Genomic DNA, 21,245 nt, shown 5'->3' with positions numbered 1-21,245 from the left:
GGCCACACAGAGTACAACAGCATTTAATGGTCAGAAACAGTTGTACAGTATTACAGTCAGCCACAGAAGCTGTGTTGGAGGACAAGACCCAATCCTTCCCCACACCAGGCAAAGCAGTATTGGACATGAGCTGGCATGTGGCTGGGCCCACGTCCTTATCCCCCAGGCCTGAGGGGAGACCACCTTCTGATAACCAACCCCTAGCTACCACTCTGTATTCATCAGGGGAGGGGTATAAACCCCACATGCAAGAAGAACCCTTGCCCCCAGTGTCAAATGGGATGGGGATGCTAGAGTTATAGTAAAGGGGAAACCCTATGTAAGCTGTTAACAGAGTTCACAGGGGTAGGGATAACCCCTGTTCTCCAGCTCCCAAATGTGCTCACTTTCCCAGCTTCTTCATCCGTTCATCAATGCTGGCAAAGTTCCCCTCAACTGTGGCCAGGTTTTCACGCATGGTTGTCTGCACCTACAAAGTGGTAGAGAGGTTTTACTCTTTGTCAGGTCCAGTTGCTTAACTGGATGAGGACCTGAAGGAATTCTCTGAGAGAAAAGACAAGAAATGGAAGCACAATTTGTGGGCCACAGAGGGGGGATGTTTATAGCACCAATTTTCAAGCTACCCTTAGAGTACATAGACCATGCTTGGGGTGAGCCCAAGCAGGCAGGACTCGAGAATTCCCATCCTGACTTCAGCCAGAACAGTTTTTAAAAATCTGTTTTATGTAATGAGAGCTAAATAAGATTTTGTTGAAATGAGGGTTTCACTGGTTCAAAATGTTAGAAAACTGCTCTGGAGGAAAAGGATATTATTCTAAGTCCTTTATATATTTTTTCATTTATCTCAGTGATCCTGTGATTGATGCTGGTCTCTCGACTTTAATGCTCCTTCCAGCACTGAGAACAGTGCCTCCAACAGAAATTGGGACTTGCGGCCAGGTGCAGTGGCTCACGCCTGTAATCTCAGCACTTTGGGAGGCCGAGATGGGTGGGATCACTTGAGGTCAGGAGTTTGAGACCACCCTGGACAACATGGTGAAACCCCGTCTCTACTAAAAAAAAAAATTAGGTGTGGTGGTGCGTGCCTGTAATCCCAGCTACTCAATAGGTTGAGGCATGAGAATCGCTTGAGCCTGGGAGGTGGAGGCTGCAGTGAGCTGAGATCACACCACTGCACTCCAGCCTGGGCAACAGAGCGAGACTCTGTCTTAAAAATAAAAAACAATAAGAAATTGTGGACTTGCTGTGTGCCAGGCATTACTAAAAGAATGAAGGAACTAGGTGAGGCTCATTGTCCAGGGCCAGAAAGGAAGCGACAGAACGAGATTAGGGCCTGCTTCTGACTTCAAAGCCCGGATTCCTTCCAGTGTACTGTGCTTATCAGGGAGAGTAAAGTTGAGACGACAAAGGGAAAGAGTGGGGTTTTATAAGAAAACATGTTCACTAGCCCCTAACAATGTGCCCATATTATTTCACCTCATCTACATAACTCTGAGGGAGGTATAATTTCCCAGATGGAAAGATGGAGGTTCATAGGTTAAATAAGTTGTCAAAGGGCCTTCACATTGAAAGCAGGATGGAGACTCCAGACCAACCCCCTGCCACAACACCATGCTACAAAATAGGCTAAGGCAGAACCCTATAACACTGGAGAACCTAGTTTGCACATGCTGGAGAAAGGAGGACAGATCAACAAAGGGGCACACACCTGGGTCAAGAGGGTGGTATTGTCCTTCAAGGAATTAGCAATCATCTGCTGGGTGGTATCCAAGTGTGTCAGGAGCTGACCAAACTGCATGGCTACAAAAGAAAAGTATGGTTGAGACTTGAATCCAAGATAAGGGAGGGGACCAAAAGTTGCCCATTTTTCAACTTCTCTTAGCACTCCTGGCAGCTGGCCTCCCACCTTGCTCGTGCAGCTGCTTGATGGTGACAAGTCTCTGCACCAGCTCAGGGAGGGTGGAGGCAATGGGGCTCCAGCGCTGTATAGTTTCATATAGCTGGTGCACCTGAAGGGACACAATAGGGCCCAGAGGGGATGGCTGAGGCAGCCAGGTCAGTATGTACAGACTGCTACTTCACCGTAATGGGGGAAAGGATCAAGTGGGCAGAGGGAAGCAGTGCCCTGACTTTCCAAGCTGATAAGCTCTTCATAAGAGCTTATGAAGATGGGGACCTGAGGAGTCAGTGTGTTCTCATGCTTTGACACTGCCACTCGGAGAACCTGAGGGAGTGGAAAGGAGATGGGGAAGGTGTCTTCCTGACCTTGCTTTGTGTATCTGCATCTTCTACAGAGGCTTTATGCTTGGCAATCTCGTTCACCTTTCCCAGGACACTCTGAAAACACAGATTTTAAGGTTGATAGGGCATCCAGGGCTTCCAAAGTCCCAAGCTATGCATAATTTAATTTTCCCTCCATTTAATACCTGTAGCCGAGCCTCCACTTGATCCAAAACTGCAAGGTCTAGGGCGCTCACCTTTGCTTGCAACAGCTCTACAGTCTCCTGGGGATGGAAGTTGGGACAAGCATCATGAAGAGGAAAGGCAGACTAGCAAGAGGCCTCCCATATTCCACTAAATTAATATATAGCTACAAACTCAAAAATAATCCTCAAAGCAAACCCAATCCCAACTATCCCCTCTGTGATCCAAACACTCCAGTTTCTTCCAAACTCACCATGAGACAGGCTCCCTGTAGACCTGCAGAAAGGGGATTCTGGTGGGAAAGGGAGGGAAGAAGTGAGTGGTCCTTATATCTCCATGATTATCGTCTTCTCCCATCTTTCCTGGTTCTAGCTGGGAACCCACTAGCTGATCCCTGTAACTGAAGCCCTTTGATGACTCCTCCCAGGCTTATGTGGAATGTTGTAGACCTTAAGGCCTAGAGTTGCAGGATCTAAGGCTCAGATTATGTACAGGAGAACACCTGACCTGAGCATCCTGATCACAACGTACAGCTGTCTCCAGCTCTGTCAGGCGCTTTTCAAGTTCTGCGACCTAGTGGGAGGAAGGAGGTGAGATTTGCCATCTGCTTCCCTGCTGCTGCAATGGGAGGAATACGATCCTGCTCTACTCTGCCTGCCACTCACCACCCCAAGGGATTCCTTTCCCTGGAATACATACCTAGCCACAATCTTAAAATCCTAACCAAAGGTAGATGGGCGAGGGAAACATAGAGAATGAGGTCGGGCGCGGTGGCTCACGCCTGTAATCCCAGCACTTTGGGAGGCCGAGGCGGGCGGATCACGAGGTCAGGAGATCGAGACCATTCTGGCTAACACGGTGAAACCCCATCTCTACCAAAAATACAAAAAATGAGCCGGGCGTGGTGGCGGGCGCCTGTAGTCCCAGCTACTCAGGAGGCTGAGGCAGGAGAATGGCGTGAACCCGGGAGGCGGAGCTTGCAGTGAGCCAAGATTGCGCCACTGCACTCCAGCCTGGGAAACAGTGCAAGACTCCGTCTCAAAAAAAAAAAAAAAAAGAAAGAAACATAGAGAACAACGAATCAGGAATCAAAAGAGGAATTAATCAAGAGGAATCAGAGGAATCAGAAGCCTTCCCAGCACCCTCTCCTTGGAGAGAGGCAGGAAAATCTCTAGGGTCACATCTCCCCTTGGCTTCCCAACCAACACTGTATCCACACTTACTTTGGCAGCTTGAGAGAACTTGTCCTGCTCAGGCCGAGAATGTAGTTCATAAGTGACAAGGCTGCTATCTGGGGGGGTCCCAGTGGTTTTTCCCCCTGATCCCCCTTTGCTGTTCTTTGTTGCTTCCAGCTGCAGTAGTAGGCGCCTAGTTAGGAGACCGAGTAATAATATCATGACTGGAAGGAGAAGGGCCAGTCACTCTCCCTCACTTTTGCCTCATAATCAGCATTAAGAAACATCTAAGCCACTTCTCTGCCACTTAGCACCCCTGTCAGTAGCTGGCTGAGTCCATCCACAACCCCAATCAGCAATGATTTTTCAACAAAGTAGGGTACCCACTTAGCCAGGGCGCCATCGGGGTCGGTAAGGTTGATTGCAGCATCTGGTCCCAGCAGCTTCTCCAGGTGGGAAGCAACCAGCTGCTGCTTCAGGGCTGCCAGCTGTTTAGCCAGCAACACAGGGGTCAGCTTCTCCTCTGTGGCTGACTCCTTCACTGTCGTCTAGTATGAAAAAAGGTAGAAATCGGGGGATGGCAAGAATGAATCAAGAAGCAAAAAAATAGGTCAAGCCCTTTAAAGGTAGTTGTAGCTGGAGGTCACTGGGATGGTTTTCAGCATGACAGACTGCCCACCTGTATGTAGCACTGCATACAGATGGATGCATATTTGTAAACTCTGGAAACCTTAGCCCCTTTATCCAGGAGCTTAAGGAATCTTTCTTTCTTTCATTTTTTGAGATGGAGTCTCGCTCTGTCACCCAGGTTGGAGTGCAGTGGCATGATCTGGGCTCACTGCAACCTCCGCCTCCGAGTTCAAGCAATTCTCCTGCCTTAGCCTCCCGAGTAGCTGGGATTACAGGCATGCACCACCACACCTGGCTAAGTTTTTGTATTTTTTTAGTACAGATGGGGTTTCATCATGTTGGCCTGGCTGGTCTTGAAATCCTGACCTCGCTAAGTTTTTGTATTTTTTTAGTACAGATGGGGTTTCATCATGTTGGCCTGGCTGGTCTTGAACTCCTGACCTCAGGTGATCCGCCTGCCTCGGCCTCCCAAAGTGGTAGGATTATAGGCGTGAGCCACCGCACCCAGCCGGGCAGGGAATCTTTCTCTTCTTGCTTGAGGTCTTCCTCTACTGTGTAAGTCACAGCAGAGAAGGGAGAAGAGAGTTTGTAGTTACCTTGATTTTTTCAACTTCAGTTGTCAGCTCTTGGACCTCATGCAGTAGGCGCTGGTACTTTTGCTGGGGTGTCTCCTTCACTCCCAGACCCTCTCCAAGCTAGAGAGCAAGCACAGAGGGTAATGTTATATGTCTCATTACAGGGAGCCTCAAGAATTCATCCACACCCTGGGCCTAAGTCATAAAGGTATCATATCCAATTGAGAATCCACAACACCCTAGTACCAAAGAACTGAGGACAGCTAGAGGGCTGGAGGCTCTCCAGAACAAACAGCAGTAGGGCAGAGTTTCCCTGGCTGCATCCTGCTGCTTCCTCAGGAACAGAGGAGGAACAGAATCCCGCCTGTATCCCTTGATCTCCCTACCACATGTCTGCTAGATAGGGTCACTACACCATTCCCATCAACACACACACACACAACAAACCATCTCATATTCTCCAGATTCATATCCTGTCCTCTTGGTTTTTCCAATACGATCTGAGAAATCTGCCAAGAAAAGAAGATGGAACTGAGGGCCTGATCTAGGCCCAAGGCAGTCATGGTCTCAGGTGACTGTGAGGGCTTCCATAAAATATCTCCATGAGGGACCCCTTCCCCCAAGCGCAACTCGCTAAGACTTTAGGACAGGAAACCACTTCTCATGCTTATCCTCCAGTCTTCCCCCCACCCAGCTTCCAGCCCAGTCTCACCAAGTCCCTTTGTCCCCACTCTCTTGTCCTTGAACTTGTCATAGGCAGCATTAGGATTGACAATGATGTGTTCCACACTTGTGCTTGTCAGCTCCTCCTGCAAGAACAGGTAGTTTAGGCCAGGGACACACTCATTCCCACTCTAGAACTTACTCTACCCCACAAAATCCCCAAACCATTAGGTGACTGGGCCCTACTTGTCCAAGGGGAAAGAAGGGTGGCTCTATTCCAAGGTGCCTACCCAGGCTTAACCTAGGAAACTGAAGCTTCCTGGTAAATTTGGAGCCTCAGTTGTATAAATATTAACACCCTCATTCAACTGGGAGCAGAGGGAGCATAACCTCCCCACCCTCTCTGTACATAAGCCTTCCCATCCCCCCATGCTACCCCTCCCAGTTGTCTGGCACACACCATGCACTCAAGGCAAGAAACCAACCTGACCTCTTTTAACCTCCCCCTCCCAAAAGTAAATCTTGCCCGCTGAGCAAGTCCATTTTAATGCTAACCTCCCATCCTTGCTAGAAGGAAAGAGGAGGGAAGGCAGATAATCAGGCCACTAACACTGAGTGTGAATATTAGGACTTTAAACCTGTTGAAGGTAAGACACAAGCTCTTAGTACAAAAAGAAGGCCAACAGAGGGCCTGACCAGAAGCCTGATTTCCAGGCTGCCATGAGGCCAGCGAACTCAGGGACAGGGAGAAGGGGCAAGGGCTTACTGGATTATCTTTATGGGACATCTTAGAAGCAACAAACATAGGCAATATCTGCTTGCCAAGAGTATCCATGGGCAAGAGCCACATGTAAGCTCTGAAATGGAGATAACCCAGCATCTCTTCAGAGATGCTGCTGCACCTGATTTTTCTCCCTGACTCCTCTGCTATGCTTTAAGCACTGTAGCTCTTCCAAAAACAGGGGACACAAGTAGGCGGTGAAAGAGACTTCACCCTAGAAACTGAAGCAGAGAGGTTCCCTCCTTACTAGATATCTACATGCTGTTCAGATTCCAGTGACAACACCAAGACTGTACCAAGCACTCCTGACTGCATGTCCCTTTTTCAATTGTCAGAAGCCTGACAGCTCCCAACAGAGTACTGATGGAAGTAGGAGGGAGACCCAGGAGTCCTTTTCTGTTGGGGATGACATCTCTACCTTCTATGGGAGGAAGGCAAAATGAACCTTCCTTCTTTCACCTAGAATAATGGTTCTCACCCCAGGCTGCATGTTAGAATCACTTAGAATTTTTTTTTTTTTTTTAAATAGACAGCCGGGCAATGGTGGCTCAAGCCTGTCTGTAGTCCCAGTACTTTGGGAGGATCCTAATTCCAAGTGATCCACCCGCCTCGGCCTCCCAAAGTTCGGCCAAGGCGGGTGGATCTCAGGAGTTCAAGACCAGCCTGGGCAACATAGGGAAACCCCAACTCTACAAAAAATATAAAATAGCTGGGTATTGTGGCACGTGCCTGTGGTCCCAGCTACTCAGGAGGCTGAGGTGGAAGGGTCACTTGAGCCTGGCAGGTGGAGGATGCAGTGAGCAGAGATCATGCCACTGCACTCCAGCCTGGGCAACAGAGTGAGACCCTGTCTCAAAAAAAGAAAAAGAGAGAGAGAAAAGAAAAAAAAAAAAAAAAAAAGGCCTGGGCCCACTTCTAGAGATTCTAATGAATTATTCTGGGGTAGGGCCAGATATCCAGGTGATTCTAACCTACAGCCAGGACTGAGAATCTCTGCCTGTGTGTAGGTATGTGGGGAGAGGGTGTGAGGGGGACATGGTGGGACATCATTGAGAAAGAAAAGCAGATAGAAGGAAGCTCCTTCCTTCATCTCTGCTCTGCTATTAGAGCAGGAATCAGTGTGGGTGACAGCTTTAAAAATAAGGGAAGAAAGAAGGAAAGGACAAAGTATCAACTTTGATCTTTACCTCTTCCTCAGGGAATTACTGGGCAGAGGGGTAAGAGCTATAGATCAAGGGAAAACAAAAGGACTCAATGTCCCATAAGCAAGTGCCCGGGGGGAGAGACATTTGAGTCCCAAATGATTATCTCTTTAACCTGTTCTGAAATGTTACGGCCAGAACACCCACCCATCTAATAGCTGTGTGATCTCTGGCCTCTTATCAACTGGGAAGGGCTCAGGCTAAGGATAGACAACCATCTTCTCTGAAGTTCATACTCAGGAATATGCCACTTCTCCCTGTGAAAGCCCCAATCCAGGCCAATCCCACCCATCCTCTTTTGTTTAATCCTCTTAAAAAAGAGGAATGGGAGGCATAACCTACAGACCCAGGAAAAAAATTAATCATAGCTACCATTTGTTAAGCCCTTATTATGGGCGGGCACTATGCAGATGGAAACCTACTTTCTTATTTACGTTCCTAAGTAGGGAAAGCGGGGAGTAGAAGAGGGTCAACACATAGACGGTGAGTCTCAGAGGTTCTGGACAGTCACAGGGACAGAGAGCATTTTCATTCCTGCTGTGGGAGAGTGTCCTGGGCCAGTTGGGCTACCTGGCGCTGGCATCCTCTGGAGCCTCTCCAAGGCTGTGGCCCAGGAGCACACTCTAGTCCTCCAGTAGCACCTACTCCAGCAGTGTCTTGAAGATCTGGGGCATGAGTTGGGGGCAGTATAATTACAGTGACTTGTGAGATAGGAAAAGGCTGGGTGTGGGACTGAATAGAGGAATGAAAGATTTAGTAGAGTCTAAAGGACAGAGAAACAACTGCTCATCATAGCACACCCCGTTAAAAAGCAGATGAAAGGTCAGGCTTCTTACCAGCTCCTTGTGGTTTCCCCAGAGGTGAGAAAATCAAAAGAGTTAAAGGAAAGGGAGTGGGGGAATGGGGATGAGGGAGGGAAAAAAAAGACAAAATTGTTATTAGCAAATTGTCACATGCACTACATGACAGTCTTCCAACACACTGCACCACAGGGCCCCAGGGGAGCCTAGCGAAATTTAGGGGCCAAGAAATTTCAGCTGGGGTCACCATATACCCCAAGAGAAAGAAGAGCATGAGACCCTTTTCCCTCGGTGGTGAGGATGTCATGAAGCTTTGCCATTAACAGCAGCAGTTTAGGATCATCTGAAAAGTAGGAGTTAGATGTTACAAGCCAGTGGCATGGAATAAGAAACTGGGGAGAGAAGGCTGAGGTGGTGGGGAAGCTATTAGAAATGGTAGAAGATGAAGCAGAAGTTAGAAATTCTTAGACTTGTAGCTGATAGAGGGTCAATAATTCTCAGGAGAGGAGTTCCCCTTCTTAGTTCATGGCCCTTGTCTTCCTATCTCTTAGTTTCTCTAGCTATGAAAAATTAGACATTTGGATGGCAGAATCAGTCACAATGAGAGTGATCAGGTAGGAAGTCTGATATGACTTTAGGTGAGACAAAACAAAATATGTCAGGTACAGATGGTGAGTTAAAGGAATGATGAAGTACCTAAGTATAGCCCCGTTCTCATTTCCTCCTGCAAGGGAAGAGGCAGAGCTGCTCCTGGTCCCTTGTGCAGCCTGGCATGTTTGCCTCCACCTTGAGTGGCTGGTAACTCACCCTGCAGCTCCGAAGGATCTAGAGCAATTCTGCCATGATGTACTTACACAGAGGGTCCAGGGGACACCAAGATTCACAGCTACTAGCACATGTGCAGAACATGTTTCTTCAACCCTCTGTTCACAAGATTCACAGGGGTTGGAGGGTAGACAAAGGGGAAGGGTGAGAGTATTTCCAAGAGGCCTTATTTGAGTCTGGGCCACATAGATAAGGCTCCCACTTCCGGGCAAGGCTGGTTTAGAACTGCCAGGAGGGGATATCCAGTGGTATGCCCTGCCTTTCTAGGAGCTCTGCTGATGGGCAGATGGAAGTGTGGAAGGTTGAGGATGGTTGTGTGCATATGAAAAACCATGGTGGGATTAAAAACAAGTGCTTCCTTTCACCAAGATTTCATCCAGATACCTCTTAATCACAACCTCTCTGTTCCCTAGACGATGCTAGGGTCCCAGCCAAGATTCCTCTTTCCACCAGGCACGGTATCTCACATCTGTAATCCCAGCACTTTGGGAGGGCGAGGTGGGTGGATCACTTGAGGTCAGGAGTTGGAGACCAGCCTGGCCACCATGGTGAAACCCCATCTCTACTAAAAATACAAAATTAGCCAGGCATGGTGGTGGGCGCCTGTAATCCCAGCTACTCGGGAGGCTGAGGCAGGAGAATCATTTGAACCCGGGAGGTGGAGGTTGCAGTTGAACCCGGCAGGCGGAGGTTGCAGTGAGCTGAGATCATGCCACTGCACTCCAGCCTGGGTGACAGAGTGAGACTGTCTCAAAAAAAAAAAAAAAAATTCCTCTTTCAGCTCAGGGTAGAGGTGGCTCCAGATCCTGTGGTCGAGGCTGGGATGTCTCTGCATAGAGTGGGTGTAAGCACCCATAAGTGCAAACATGCAAACACAAAGGAGAAGTACACACACTATACCTTTCTCTGATTTGTCCCACCAAGCTGAAACCAGCTTGGGAGAAACTCAAGGAGAGAAAGAAGACAATGGGCCATAAGCTCAAGTTCAAACCATGCGGATTGGGCAGAATAGGGAGGCCAGAAAATCAAATAAAAGGAAAAGTGGTATATTAGTTTGCAGATAGTATATACCACCTCCAGGTCTGTCCTATGGGTGGGTTGAAGGATGATGAGATTTTAGGCATGATTCCTGCATAACCTGGAGTAGTACTAGTCACCTTGATTGGAAGATTTCAAGTGCCCTGGCCCCGGGTGCCAGCTTACCTAGTACGTGACTCCCAGTCTCTTTCACTAAGGGACTCCCAGACCCCCCAGGGCTGTTTGGCTAAGTGGCTGTGCCTCAGAGGGCAAGATCTGAGGTTCTAAATCAGACAGGGAAAGTGGCCACTGCTACTCTCTGAGCCTATTCAGGCTGTATGCCAACACTGCAGCCAGGGTACTTCAAAATCATGATGACAAGGAAGATGGACAGAGCTGTAGAGTAAAACTGTCCGGGATGGATCAATATATTGCTGACCATCCATCCATTTCAAAAGGAGGGGTGCAGAAACAGAAAGACTCACAAAAGCACAAATAATCCAAGTTATTATCTTACAATTGCATATAAACCTCCTTCTCATCCCATTTACATTTCTCTAAAGACCTAGCATAGGGGAATATTAAAATGAGTTTTTCCCAGAGATAATCCACATACAGCCAAGAACTGAGGACTGTGGCTGTCATCCCTTTTGTTCTCTATCCTTCTCTAGAATAGCTAAAAGTCATTCCATAAAAAAATCTTCATTTGATCTTAATCTGAGGAGGAGAAAGGAAACTGCCTTCTAACTCCAGCCCCTAAATGCCTCATGTTCAAAAACATTTAAAGCCTCCATGCTTCTATCCCATCCTCCATTGGACAGTTTTACTCTGCAGACCTCACAAGGGGAAGAGACAATGATTCATGGATCATAGCTGTTTCTAACCCTTGATTAATGATCTTTAAACATAAGGCCAGCAGGCCCCTCAGTGACCCAGCCAGGGACTCACTGGAATTTAAAACGATTAGCTACAACAATAGCACAGTGGCAGAGCATTGCATGCGAGATGGCAGATGAAAAAAACATGCAGAGAAGAAGCATTGAATGGTCTTACTTGTGCAAACTAGTGTCCAGGCAAGGTGGTGAGGAGGGAGGATGGGGGAAGCATTAGGAAAAACTCAGGTAAGTTCAAGTGCGCCAACAGTCAATGAACACAATCAAGCATACTCCAGGATCTTCTAAACTGTAAGGAAGTACTGTTTCTCATCTCAGGAGTGTCCAGTAATATCTACCTTTTGGAGAAATGAAGCCTCTGCCAGGGCCCCATCAAACTATGGCTAGGTCATTTTTTCCCCTTTTACTGGGGGTAGTTATGCCATAAAGAGAGAAGCTAAATTGTTTCTAATGAGGTTTTTCTTAATTTACTTCCCTTATTCCAGCAGTTCAAAAGCCATGAGCAGAAAGCCTCACTGACCCAAGGCAGGCTGTGGGCCCAGGGGTTAGGGTCGGGGTGTGTGTGTGGGTGGAATTCTATTTGGGAATTAGTTTTCCAAACATTTTAAGAAAAATCTCCAAGCAAGCCTATTGCCCCAATTAACCTGGGAGTGTCTGAAGTGCAAAGAGATCTTCCCAGATTGAGGAGGAAAGGGCTACAGCCCGTGCACTTTCCTGGTCCATTCCTGTTTTAGAAGATTTTACTTCCTGCTAAAATTGTTTTAAAGGGATAGTAGAAAAATCAGGATTGGCCAGGCACAGTGGCTCATGCTTGTAATCCCAGCACTCTGGGAGGCCTAGGTGAGTGGATCACCTGAGGTCAGGGGTTTGAGACCAGCCTAGCCAACATGGTGAAACCCTGTCTCTACTAGAAATACAAAAAATTAGCCGGGTGTGGTGATGGACACCTGTAATTCCAGCTACTCAGGAGGCTGAGGCAGGAGAATCTCTTGAACTCGGGAGGTGGAGGTTACAGTGAGCTGAGATCACGCCATTGCACTCCAGCCTGGGCAAAAAGAGTGAAACTCCGTCTCAAAAAAAAAAAAAAAATTCACGATCATCTGTAGCAAAATTTAAATCTTTTATGCTTTCCTCCCTCATCCTCCCCACTATGGGAATCGGAAAATGTTTATGTTTAAGTTAAATTAGCAATTTAAATCTTTAAGGGATGTTTGAGGACATTTTTCCTTTAGTAGCCCAATTTCTTCTACAGTGGAGGAATCACAGGAAGAAAGTTATGGAGCAATGAGGGTCAATACAACTTGACTATTCCTTTAGACAGAAATCTGGAGACCCGGCTGGCGTGGTAGCTCATGCCTGTAATCCCAGCACTTTGGGAGGCCAAGATGGATGGATCACTTGAGGCCAGGAGTTCGAGACCAACCTGGCCAACATGGTGAAACCCCATCTCTACTAAAAATACAGAAAATTAGCCAGGTGTGGTGGCACATGCCTGTAATTCCAGCTACTTGGGAGGCTGAGGCAGGAGAATCGCTTGAACCGGGGAGGCAAAGGTTGCAGTGAGACAAGATTGTGCCACTGCACTCCAGCCTGGGGGAAAGAGTGAGACTCTGTCTCAAAAACCAAAAAGAAATCTGGAGACCCCCTGAAAGGTTCCACAAGAGTCTATCCATATTGGTTGTCTCTAGGGAAGAGAACTGAGTGGTGGTAGGCAGAGGTGGGAGGCAGATTTTTCACTACTTACCCTTGAATCCTCTGTTCCCTGTGCATACATTACCTACTTTAAAAACTGATAAAATTAAAGTTGAAAATAAACTGAAGATTAAGGCGGAGAATGCTGTTGTCAGGGGTTAAGAAGGTGACTGAGGCTGGGCATGGTGGCTCACATCTGTAATCCCAGCACTTTGGGAGGCCAAGACAGGCGGATCACGAGGTCAGGAGATCGAGACCATCCTGGCTAACACATGAAACCCCGTCTCTACTAAAAATACAAGAAAATTAGCCGGGTGTGGTGGTGGGCGCCTACAGTCCCAGCTACTCGGGAGGCTAAGGCAGGAGAATGGCGTGAACCCGGGAGGTGGAGCTTGCAGTGAGCCAAGATCACACCACTGCACTCCAGCCTGGGCGACAGAGTGAGACTCCGTCTCAAAAAAAAAAAAAAAAAAAAAAAAGAAGGTGACTGAAAATCTCATGGTTCAGCCACAAGACAGGTCATGTGCACTGTCACTTGTACTAGGTCTTGGGCAGGTAGGCAGGAAACAGACAGGCTGCTGGTGAGATCCCAGGCCTCACAGACATGACATTTCTAGATTATCTAAGCATACAATTCACTGCTCCTCAAATTGCATATTTACGTCAGTATTAAAAGCAGCGGCAGAGCCATTACTCAGCTGACTTCCCAAAAGCTGCAAGCCCCATAGGGACATGCGGGGGCCAGAGACATTAGCTGACATCAGGAAACATCTTGGCTCTTTGGGCCCCTGAAGCGGCTGAAGGTCTGCCCACCCCATTCCTCCCTAGTGACAGAGTCACTTAGCTGAGCCTTAGGTGACAGAAACAGTTCAGCTCTTCTTGTATTTGCCATTCAGCTCATATGCACTTCTATACTGGCATCCTGGGCAACATGCCACAGGAAATGAACACTCACAGTATCCTCTCCTCATCAGCCACCCCACTAGATGCTACTAAAATAGGCTGTTCAGGCTCTGGGGGAGAAACAGCCAATCAGAGCTGCACAGTCAGGTTCTTCCACACCTGGAATGGGTGTCATCTCCTTTTTATTAAGAGATATCCCAGTATCTTCAAAAGGGAATGACAATATATATTTTTTTGTTTAGAAAGAGGATTACTGTGAAACTACCTGTTTGTATCACAGCGACAAAAGGACTGCGTTCTATTCATTATCTCACCATGAAGGGCAGAAGCCTAGGCCTAAGTTGAACAGTCTGAACTGTGGTAGTGCAGTAAAGTTCTCAGCATACAGCTGTCTCTTGGCAACTGTGGGAGACTGGTTCCAGGACCTCCCTTGATACCAAAATCTGCATATGTTCCCATCTTCTATATAAATTGGCATAGTAACTGCATATAACCTACCTACATCCTCCTGTATACTTTGAATCATCTCTAGATTACTTAAAATACCTAGTACAATGTAAATGCTATGTAAATAGTTGTTATATTGTGTTTTTAAATTTTGTTTTTTTTTTATTGTTGTACTGGTTTTTTTTTTTTTGAGATGGAGTCTTGCTCTGTCACCCAGGCTGGGGTGCAGTGGCGCAATCTCGGCTCACTGCAACCTCCACCTCCCAGGTTCAAGCAATTCTCCTGCCTCAGCCTCCATAGTAGCTGGTACTATAAACGCTCGCCACCACGCCTTGCTAATTTTTATATTTTTTAGTAGAGACGGGGTCTCAAACTCCTGACCTCAAATGATCCACCTGCCTCAGCCTCCCAAAGTGCTGGGATTACAGGCATGAATCACCGCACTGGGCCTATTTTTTATTTTTAAAAAATATTTTCCATTTGTGATTGGTTGAATCCATGGGTTTGGAACCCATAAATACAGAGAACCGATTGTATACACTCCTATTCTGTGAGGACAGAGGCAGCTTCCTATAAGATGCCTCTTGGAGTGACAGGTGCACACCCAGGTCCTTGAGCAACAACATCATCTGCATTATCTCCAAGATACTCAAGCTTGGGGGATAAATTGGCATGCCAGCAAATACAGAAGCCACAAGGAACACACCACTGGGAGAAGGGACAGAGAAGGTGTTTCCCACAATGTAAGAACCACTTCCACATGGGGGAGTCAAATAAGAAATAAGTGAGTACGCCAAGCCACACATTGTAAGCCAGCAGTCAGCATTCCCCAGAATTAACCAGCCCCACAGACATAGCCACAGGACTTACAGACAAGCATACTGAGCCTGCATATTGCAATGACTCTTGGACACATCTTTACTGAGAACTCACATCATCAATGTGATCCCAGCCCAGCTGTCTTCAGAAATAATAGAACCTAAAACACATCCTATAAACACACCCCTTGGCACTTAAACAGAGTTTTTACTATGTTGATTTCCATTCACTCAATTTTTTTTTCCTTCTATATGTTTCCTATATGTATCCTAATTCCCCATTAGTCTGGGGCTCATTGGGGGCAGAGACATTTCTTCCTCTGCATTGCACAAAAAAACCACAGAATGAACACACTCAATAAACCATACTAAATGTTTCCCCTCACAGTTAAAATGTATCCGTACCTAATTACTCCATCCTCAGAATTCTCAGATCTAAAAATGCAACCACAGTCTCACATCCGCTGATGTGAAATATTTACATTCTTTCTCAAATTTGTTTTGCTCTAAAATCTTGGAATCACTTTCTTAATTCCTTGCCCAATGGATACTGGATATTCATATGGAAAAAGTATTTCTCCATATTTCAAAGTCTAGTTCTTGGTAGCAGTTTATTACAAGTGCCCAGGCTTCATGATTCATTTCCATGGGTTAGAACCCAGGGGCCTAAGTCACTAGCTCCAAACCTGTTTTGAGATATTTCAATTTTATTTAAAAGGCCCAAGAATCAGGGCTTTGCAAACAGATGTTGTTAGCTGTAATTCCGCTGACTTGACTCTCCCTCCTGCCATTGCTCATTGGTGGCTGCAAGCCCAGCAAGGTCTTTGCAAGCCCTGCAACCTATATACCACCCAGGCTGGGGTTGGCATACCCGCTTATTGCTGTAGCTCCCCCGAGAAAGGGAAGGACCTGTCTAGGGGAGAAAGGTCAGAGTCCGGAGGAGTCTGTGGCAGCACACATTCTTACCGCATCGAACTCCGCTTGATCATCCTCAGGTAGGTCGCTGGTTTCATAAACATCTGGCTCATTCCTGGCCTGCAGGTAGAAGCAGTGACCACCCAACCTCACTACCCAGCATCCAACAACACCCCTTACCCCACTCCATTTGAATAAGCTAACAGAGAAGGCGGGGTGTGATGCCAGGGTTCTGTCCTTTCTCCTCCACCTGCCCCGTGAGTCAACAGTATGTCAGTTCCCATGTCTCAAGGGGTAGGGATGACAGCGGAGACAATTGGGACCTGACAGTAAACGGTGAGTGTAAGTGATAGCAACGATGTTACCCTAAATCTAGAGGCGGGCAGGTCCTTGGCAATCACTATTGCCAAAGAAGGTGAAGGCTATCCTCCAATTAGGCCCCGTACACCACCACCCTGGCACAAGGATTGAGAGTGACTCAGGACCTTAGTACTCAAGGTCCTGTGTCCCAACCCTCACCTTGAGAAGCAGGCAGGGCAGCACAAAAGGAAGGTACACGCCAGGATTGTCATGGGAGTGGGGGGTGGGGGAGGGCATAGGTTCCCTCAAGGATAGAGCTCCCCATCTGGCACAAGAGGGTTCTGCCAGATGGCAGAACCTCTTCCTTGGCAGGATGAAGGCCATCGTTAAGTGGTCTGGTGTGTGTGTCTGGGGTAGCGATGGGGTCTTATGGAGAGATTTGGGGGGGACATGGGAGGCGTTGACACGGATGGTGGAAAAACTCAGGCACAAGCGGTCAGTACCCGGAGTCGATTTCTGGGCCGAGCTACCGGCGACTGCCGGAAAGGGGGCCTGGTGCGCCGTCCGGCGGCCCGGCCCAGTCGGGTCAGAAGAGTTCGGGGGGTGCTGAGGCCGATCGGAGAACGAGCGGCGGGAGCCCTTGGGCGGAGGATGGGCTGCAGGCGGGAGGGGTCGCGGGCTGGTTTCTGTTGGGGGTCCTTGGGAGGTCGGGGGCGCGGTCCTGGGGAGCCGGGGCCGGTCCTGTACTCACAATGCCGGGAAGGTCGGCGTATTTAGGGTCCGCCATGGCGGCGGCGAGACGGGGCTGGGGGACCCGGGCCTCGGTGGAGCCGGGGCCGGTGTTCGGGTAGGGGAGAGGCTGGGTTCGGGTCCCGGGCTAAGGCGGCGGCAAAGGGAGCGGCAGATGAGCAGGAAGTCTCGCGACAGCAGTAGCACAGCAGAAGGGTAAAGCAAAAGTCGCGAGAACAGCCCTGCTGCCACACCCGTGGAGAGGCCGGGATTGGGGAGAACGAGGCCAGGGAATGAGGTAATGGCCAGGGGACGCCGCCTAGGATTGTGGGATGTGTAGTTTTGGTGTACTGGAGCTTGGGCGGGGAGCGACAATAACGAACCTTGGGGAGCTATTTCATACAGCCTTTTCTCTCACTTTTACAGCAAGTCAGTGAAAGAACATTTATAATTCCTGTTTGGGGCTCCCAGGAATAAAATGACTAGATTAAATGATACAGGTAGTCATACTGTGACACAGCCGGGGTTTCAAAAACAAGAAGTTTGCTTGATACTGTGTATTATAAAAACAAAATAAAAACAAGAAGTAAAATTTAGTAAACGCGTAGTGTATGTTAGGAATGAAAAAGTTAGGCAATCTTCTCAAGTAAGGGCTTTCAGATAATTTGAATTTCAGATAATAAGTAGGTGTGTGTGTGTGGTGTGTGGTGTGTGGTGTGTGGGTATACTAACCCCCCAAAAATTAAGTATCTGAAATTCACATTTAACTGGGCATCCTGTTTTTGTTTTTTGTTTTCCAAATCTGGCAATTCTATCTGAAGTTCATAAATAGGTAAGTGGTGTCTCCATGTCTGTCTGAACACTCTCTGGGCTCTTAACCACTTCGTTAATAGTTCTCAGACTTTTATTTATTTTTCAATTTGTTCAATTTTGTGGGTACACAGTAGGTGTATGTATTTATGGGACACATGAGATATTTTGATACAGGCATGCAATGTGAAATAAGCACATCATGGAGAAGAGGGTATCCATCCTCTCAAGCATTTATCCTTTAAGTTACAAATAATCCAATTACACTCTTTAAGTTATTTTAAAATGTACAGTTGAGTTATTCTTGACTATAGTCACCCTATTGTGCCATCAAATAGTAGGTCTTATTATACTTTCTAATTTTTTGTACCTATTCACCAACCTTACCTTCCGTTCTCAGACTTTTAAATTTCATCGTTCAATAAAATTAAAACAACTACAAACCTTGAAGATTTGCCTTTTTATTTTATCAAGTAAGTATATTACAAATAGAAAACCTATTATTTACTGTCACCATCATTACTTGGTAGAAAAGCAAGAAGGACACACTCAGAATAAAAGATAGTCCTTTGAAACTTATCAAATCCATCTTTATATTTAAAAAAACTCACCATTGTTCTTTTGGAGGTGAGGGCATACTCAGTGAACTTTTGTCTCTGACCAGTGACCCTCCATGGACTGGCATTTTGAAACCCCTTTACTAAAGATGCCACCTTGGAGCCCCTGGGGACCCAAGGATGGGATGTTTCCCAGGATGTTTCCTGAGCTTGCAGGATGCTGCAACACTTAGAAATTGTGCCAAACCAAGTGACTAGAGAGTTCCTGAGTTCGGAACTCGTTGTCTTTCTTTCTCCTGGCTCCTCCCCAAGCCTCTATCCCTTTCTCCATAGTCCTACAGCTTTCCTGTCCCATTTCTTATGTTGGACTCTTTTCTTTCAGTTCCCTTAAGATTCAAGGTAGGTTAGAGGTATAGCCCCAATGTGGGAAACCCCCTGAGTTCTGAATAGTTAGGTCTTGTCTGGCCAGGCTATCAGCCTCTTACTTTTGTCCCATAGTGTCTTAAGTGAGCTTAACCACTCACCAGACAATTGCTGAGCAGAACTTTCCTTTCCTCCTCCTTCTCCCATCCACCCTGCCCTTCCTCTTTGCCTAGAACCTCACCTCCTGCAGTCCAACTCTCTGTTGGCCAGCAGAGGCCTGTGACATGGAGAAAAATCAATTTGGCCAGCTTCTTGGTGGTTCTTTCCAGGGGCTGCAGCAGGAGTCTGACCCAAAGGAAGGAAGGACAAGGAATCTCTGGGCTTGGCATTTCTTTCGTTTTTCTTCCCCCACACCTTTTTTTTTTTTTTGGCCAGGGAAGGGGGCTGAAGTATTGGGACTCTATCCTCCAGTGGTTACTGAGACAGAAAACACACACTCCCGTAGGTATCTGAATTTGCCTGAAACCCAAATGCCGGCGTTGCCTTAGACTTCAAAGTCTCTCTGGCCTTACCCATCCCCATCATTGCCCCTCCTTCACTGCTTTCTGACTCCCTTTCTCTTGCAAAAATGTTTCCCACCCATCTTCCTCCCATCCTCAGCCTAGGACACAAAAATAAGTATTGTGTCTGCTTTTGAATTCCCATAACCCAGAATGGGAGTTTATCTTCCCTGAAACTGGGGACCTGGTGTGTACGTTGGGGAGACAGTATAGTGCACCTTTGGATGTGGAAGGGGAAGGGAGTAGCCAGAACCTCCCACGACACCCAACTTCATAGGAGTACAGGCAGGGGTCCCCCCAGAAAGCTAAGTGGGTTGGGAGTCCAGCTTCCGTGCATATGGGGCATGGGATGGGCGCAGGGGGAGAATGAGAAGTGTGATCCCAGTTTGGAGAGAGGACTGTGACGGGTTGGGGGATGCCCTGGAATAAAGGGAGAGGGAGATCTGTTGACCCTTTTCGCTACACAGGCGACAGGCCCACCTCAGTCCCCTTATCCCTTCCAGGGGGTGGAGTCTGAGGGAGGGACAAACAGGTCGGGGGTATAGGGGTGGGATGCAGTGAGTTGGGTGGGGAAGGGTCGAGGGCAAGGTTATCTCCCAACGTTAGGGGTGGGGGAGGGAGGAGAGGAGCGGTGAGGTTCCACCCTTCGGGGGTCGACGTCGAGCCAGCGTCCCCAGTGGAGGGAGCCCCGCCCCCGCTCCTCCATCGCGGCCCCGCCCAGGCCCGCAGCGCGGCGCTGCAGCGCGAGGGGCGGAGAGGCAGAGAGCCCGAGAGGACCAGACGCCCAGGTCGCCCGCATCCCGCTGCCGCAGGAGAGAGACAGCGCGCCCCGGCCCTGCTCCCCAGGCTTCGCCCGGGCGCCCTCAACTCTGTCCCCAGAGACTGAGCACCTGTCCTCCGCCTCGGCCTCTGCTGAGAGCCCTCTCCTCTGGAGCACACACCACCCCTGCAGCCCAAGAAGAGTCCCAGCCCCACGCCGGCTACCACCATGGCGGAGACCAACAACGAATGTAGCATCAAGGTGCTCTGCCGATTCCGGCCCCTGAACCAGGCTGAGATTCTGCGGGGAGACAAGTTCATCCCCATTTTCCAAGGGGACGACAGCGTCGTTATTGGGGTGAGTGTCGCCCAGGAGGGAATTCGGGGAGGGGGCAGGTGGCTGAATCTCCCCGCCCCCCGCAGAGCCTTAGTCTCTGCTGGTCCCTTTGCTCCCCCTCCCCGCCGCTCATCCTTCATCCTCTTCCCCGCAGCCCCTCCTCTCCCCTGCATCAGGATGGCTGGGTGTGGCCTGGCCAGGCCAGTGGCCGAGTCTCTGCAGAGTGGCAGGGGGCTGCTTTCCTACCTTCGGGAGATCCAACTCCCCTTTGCTGCTGTCTGCAGCGTCTCCACCCGTTAGAACCAGTCCCATGTTTTTCTGATGTTTTCCCCTTCTCCACCACCCGCTCCCCAAGAGAAAGCGCATCTTCCCTTTGTTATTGGCTCAGATCTCTACCCCCACCTCCCGGAAGGTAAGGCGGAAGACTTTTGGGTGGACTAGATGGGAGGTGAGCAGTCCAGGGTCTCTGCAGAGTGTGGATGGAAGTGGGCTCTAAGACCAAACCTTCCATCATTCCCTAAAGTAGTTATAGCCTGGATTTTTGTGTGTGTGTTGTGGGGAGTAGGTCTGATGCAGGGTTTACTGGGAAAGAAATCATTGATGCCACACCCAATCTTGGGGGGAGCCTCTGGAATCCTAAGGTCAGGTCTGCCTTTTGGTCCCAGGTACAGTAGGAAGAGGGTTTCAGATTCCCCAACTAACCCCCCTCAAGAAAAATGCCCAAACCCTGAGATCCTAGTAAGTACCTGCTTATTCATCCTTTCTCTTGAGGATCCAATAGAAAGTAGCCATCCAGCTCTACCTCATCATGACAGCCCTACCCAAGGAGGATATCTTAAGGGAACTAATATTAACAGTGGGCCTGTTACTCTACGTATATTATTTAACCCCCAAAACAACATTCGGAAGTAGTATCAATATTTCCATTTTACAGATGCAGAAATTGAGGCCCAAAGAACTTGAATAACTTTCTCAAGGTCATGCTATTCATCCATGGATCTGAACCTAAATCTGTGACTGCAAACCTCCCATCTCTTCCTATCACATTGCCTACCCAGGTTTCTGTTCTG

The 21,245-nt window shown here is 48.3% G+C and overlaps 2 protein-coding genes across 2 annotated transcripts in view; one reads left to right on the top strand and one right to left on the bottom strand.

Annotated features, from left to right (window-relative positions):
- Positions 1-9: 9 nt before the first annotated feature.
- Positions 10-16,991, bottom strand: DCTN2 (dynactin subunit 2). The gene is given in 14 exon segments (NM_001280048.1): positions 10-469; positions 1,709-1,800; positions 1,907-2,009; positions 2,266-2,337; positions 2,427-2,504; positions 2,678-2,716; positions 2,932-2,997; positions 3,648-3,792; positions 3,987-4,147; positions 4,826-4,924; positions 5,252-5,313; positions 5,517-5,613; positions 15,812-15,880; positions 16,812-16,991. Coding segments are annotated over 14 exon segments (1,206 nt in total). The 5' UTR covers positions 16,848-16,991; the 3' UTR covers positions 10-382.
- Positions 16,992-19,824: 2,833 nt separating this feature from the next.
- KIF5A (kinesin family member 5A) overlaps positions 19,825-21,245 on the top strand; it is a 36,593-nt gene continuing 35,172 nt past the window's right edge. Inside the window, exon 1 of the mRNA XM_509167.6 lies at positions 19,825-20,196. Within this exon, the coding sequence (XP_509167.3) occupies positions 20,068-20,196 (129 nt within the window). The 5' untranslated portion in view covers positions 19,825-20,067. The remainder of the gene's footprint in view (positions 20,197-21,245) is intronic.

The sequence above is a fragment of the Pan troglodytes genome, chromosome 10, assembly GCF_028858775.2.
Source record: "Pan troglodytes isolate AG18354 chromosome 10, NHGRI_mPanTro3-v2.0_pri, whole genome shotgun sequence".
Classification (NCBI taxonomy): domain Eukaryota; kingdom Metazoa; phylum Chordata; class Mammalia; order Primates; family Hominidae; genus Pan; species Pan troglodytes.
Note: the sequence above shows the minus strand (reverse complement) of the source record. Positions and strands in the feature narration are given on the sequence as shown.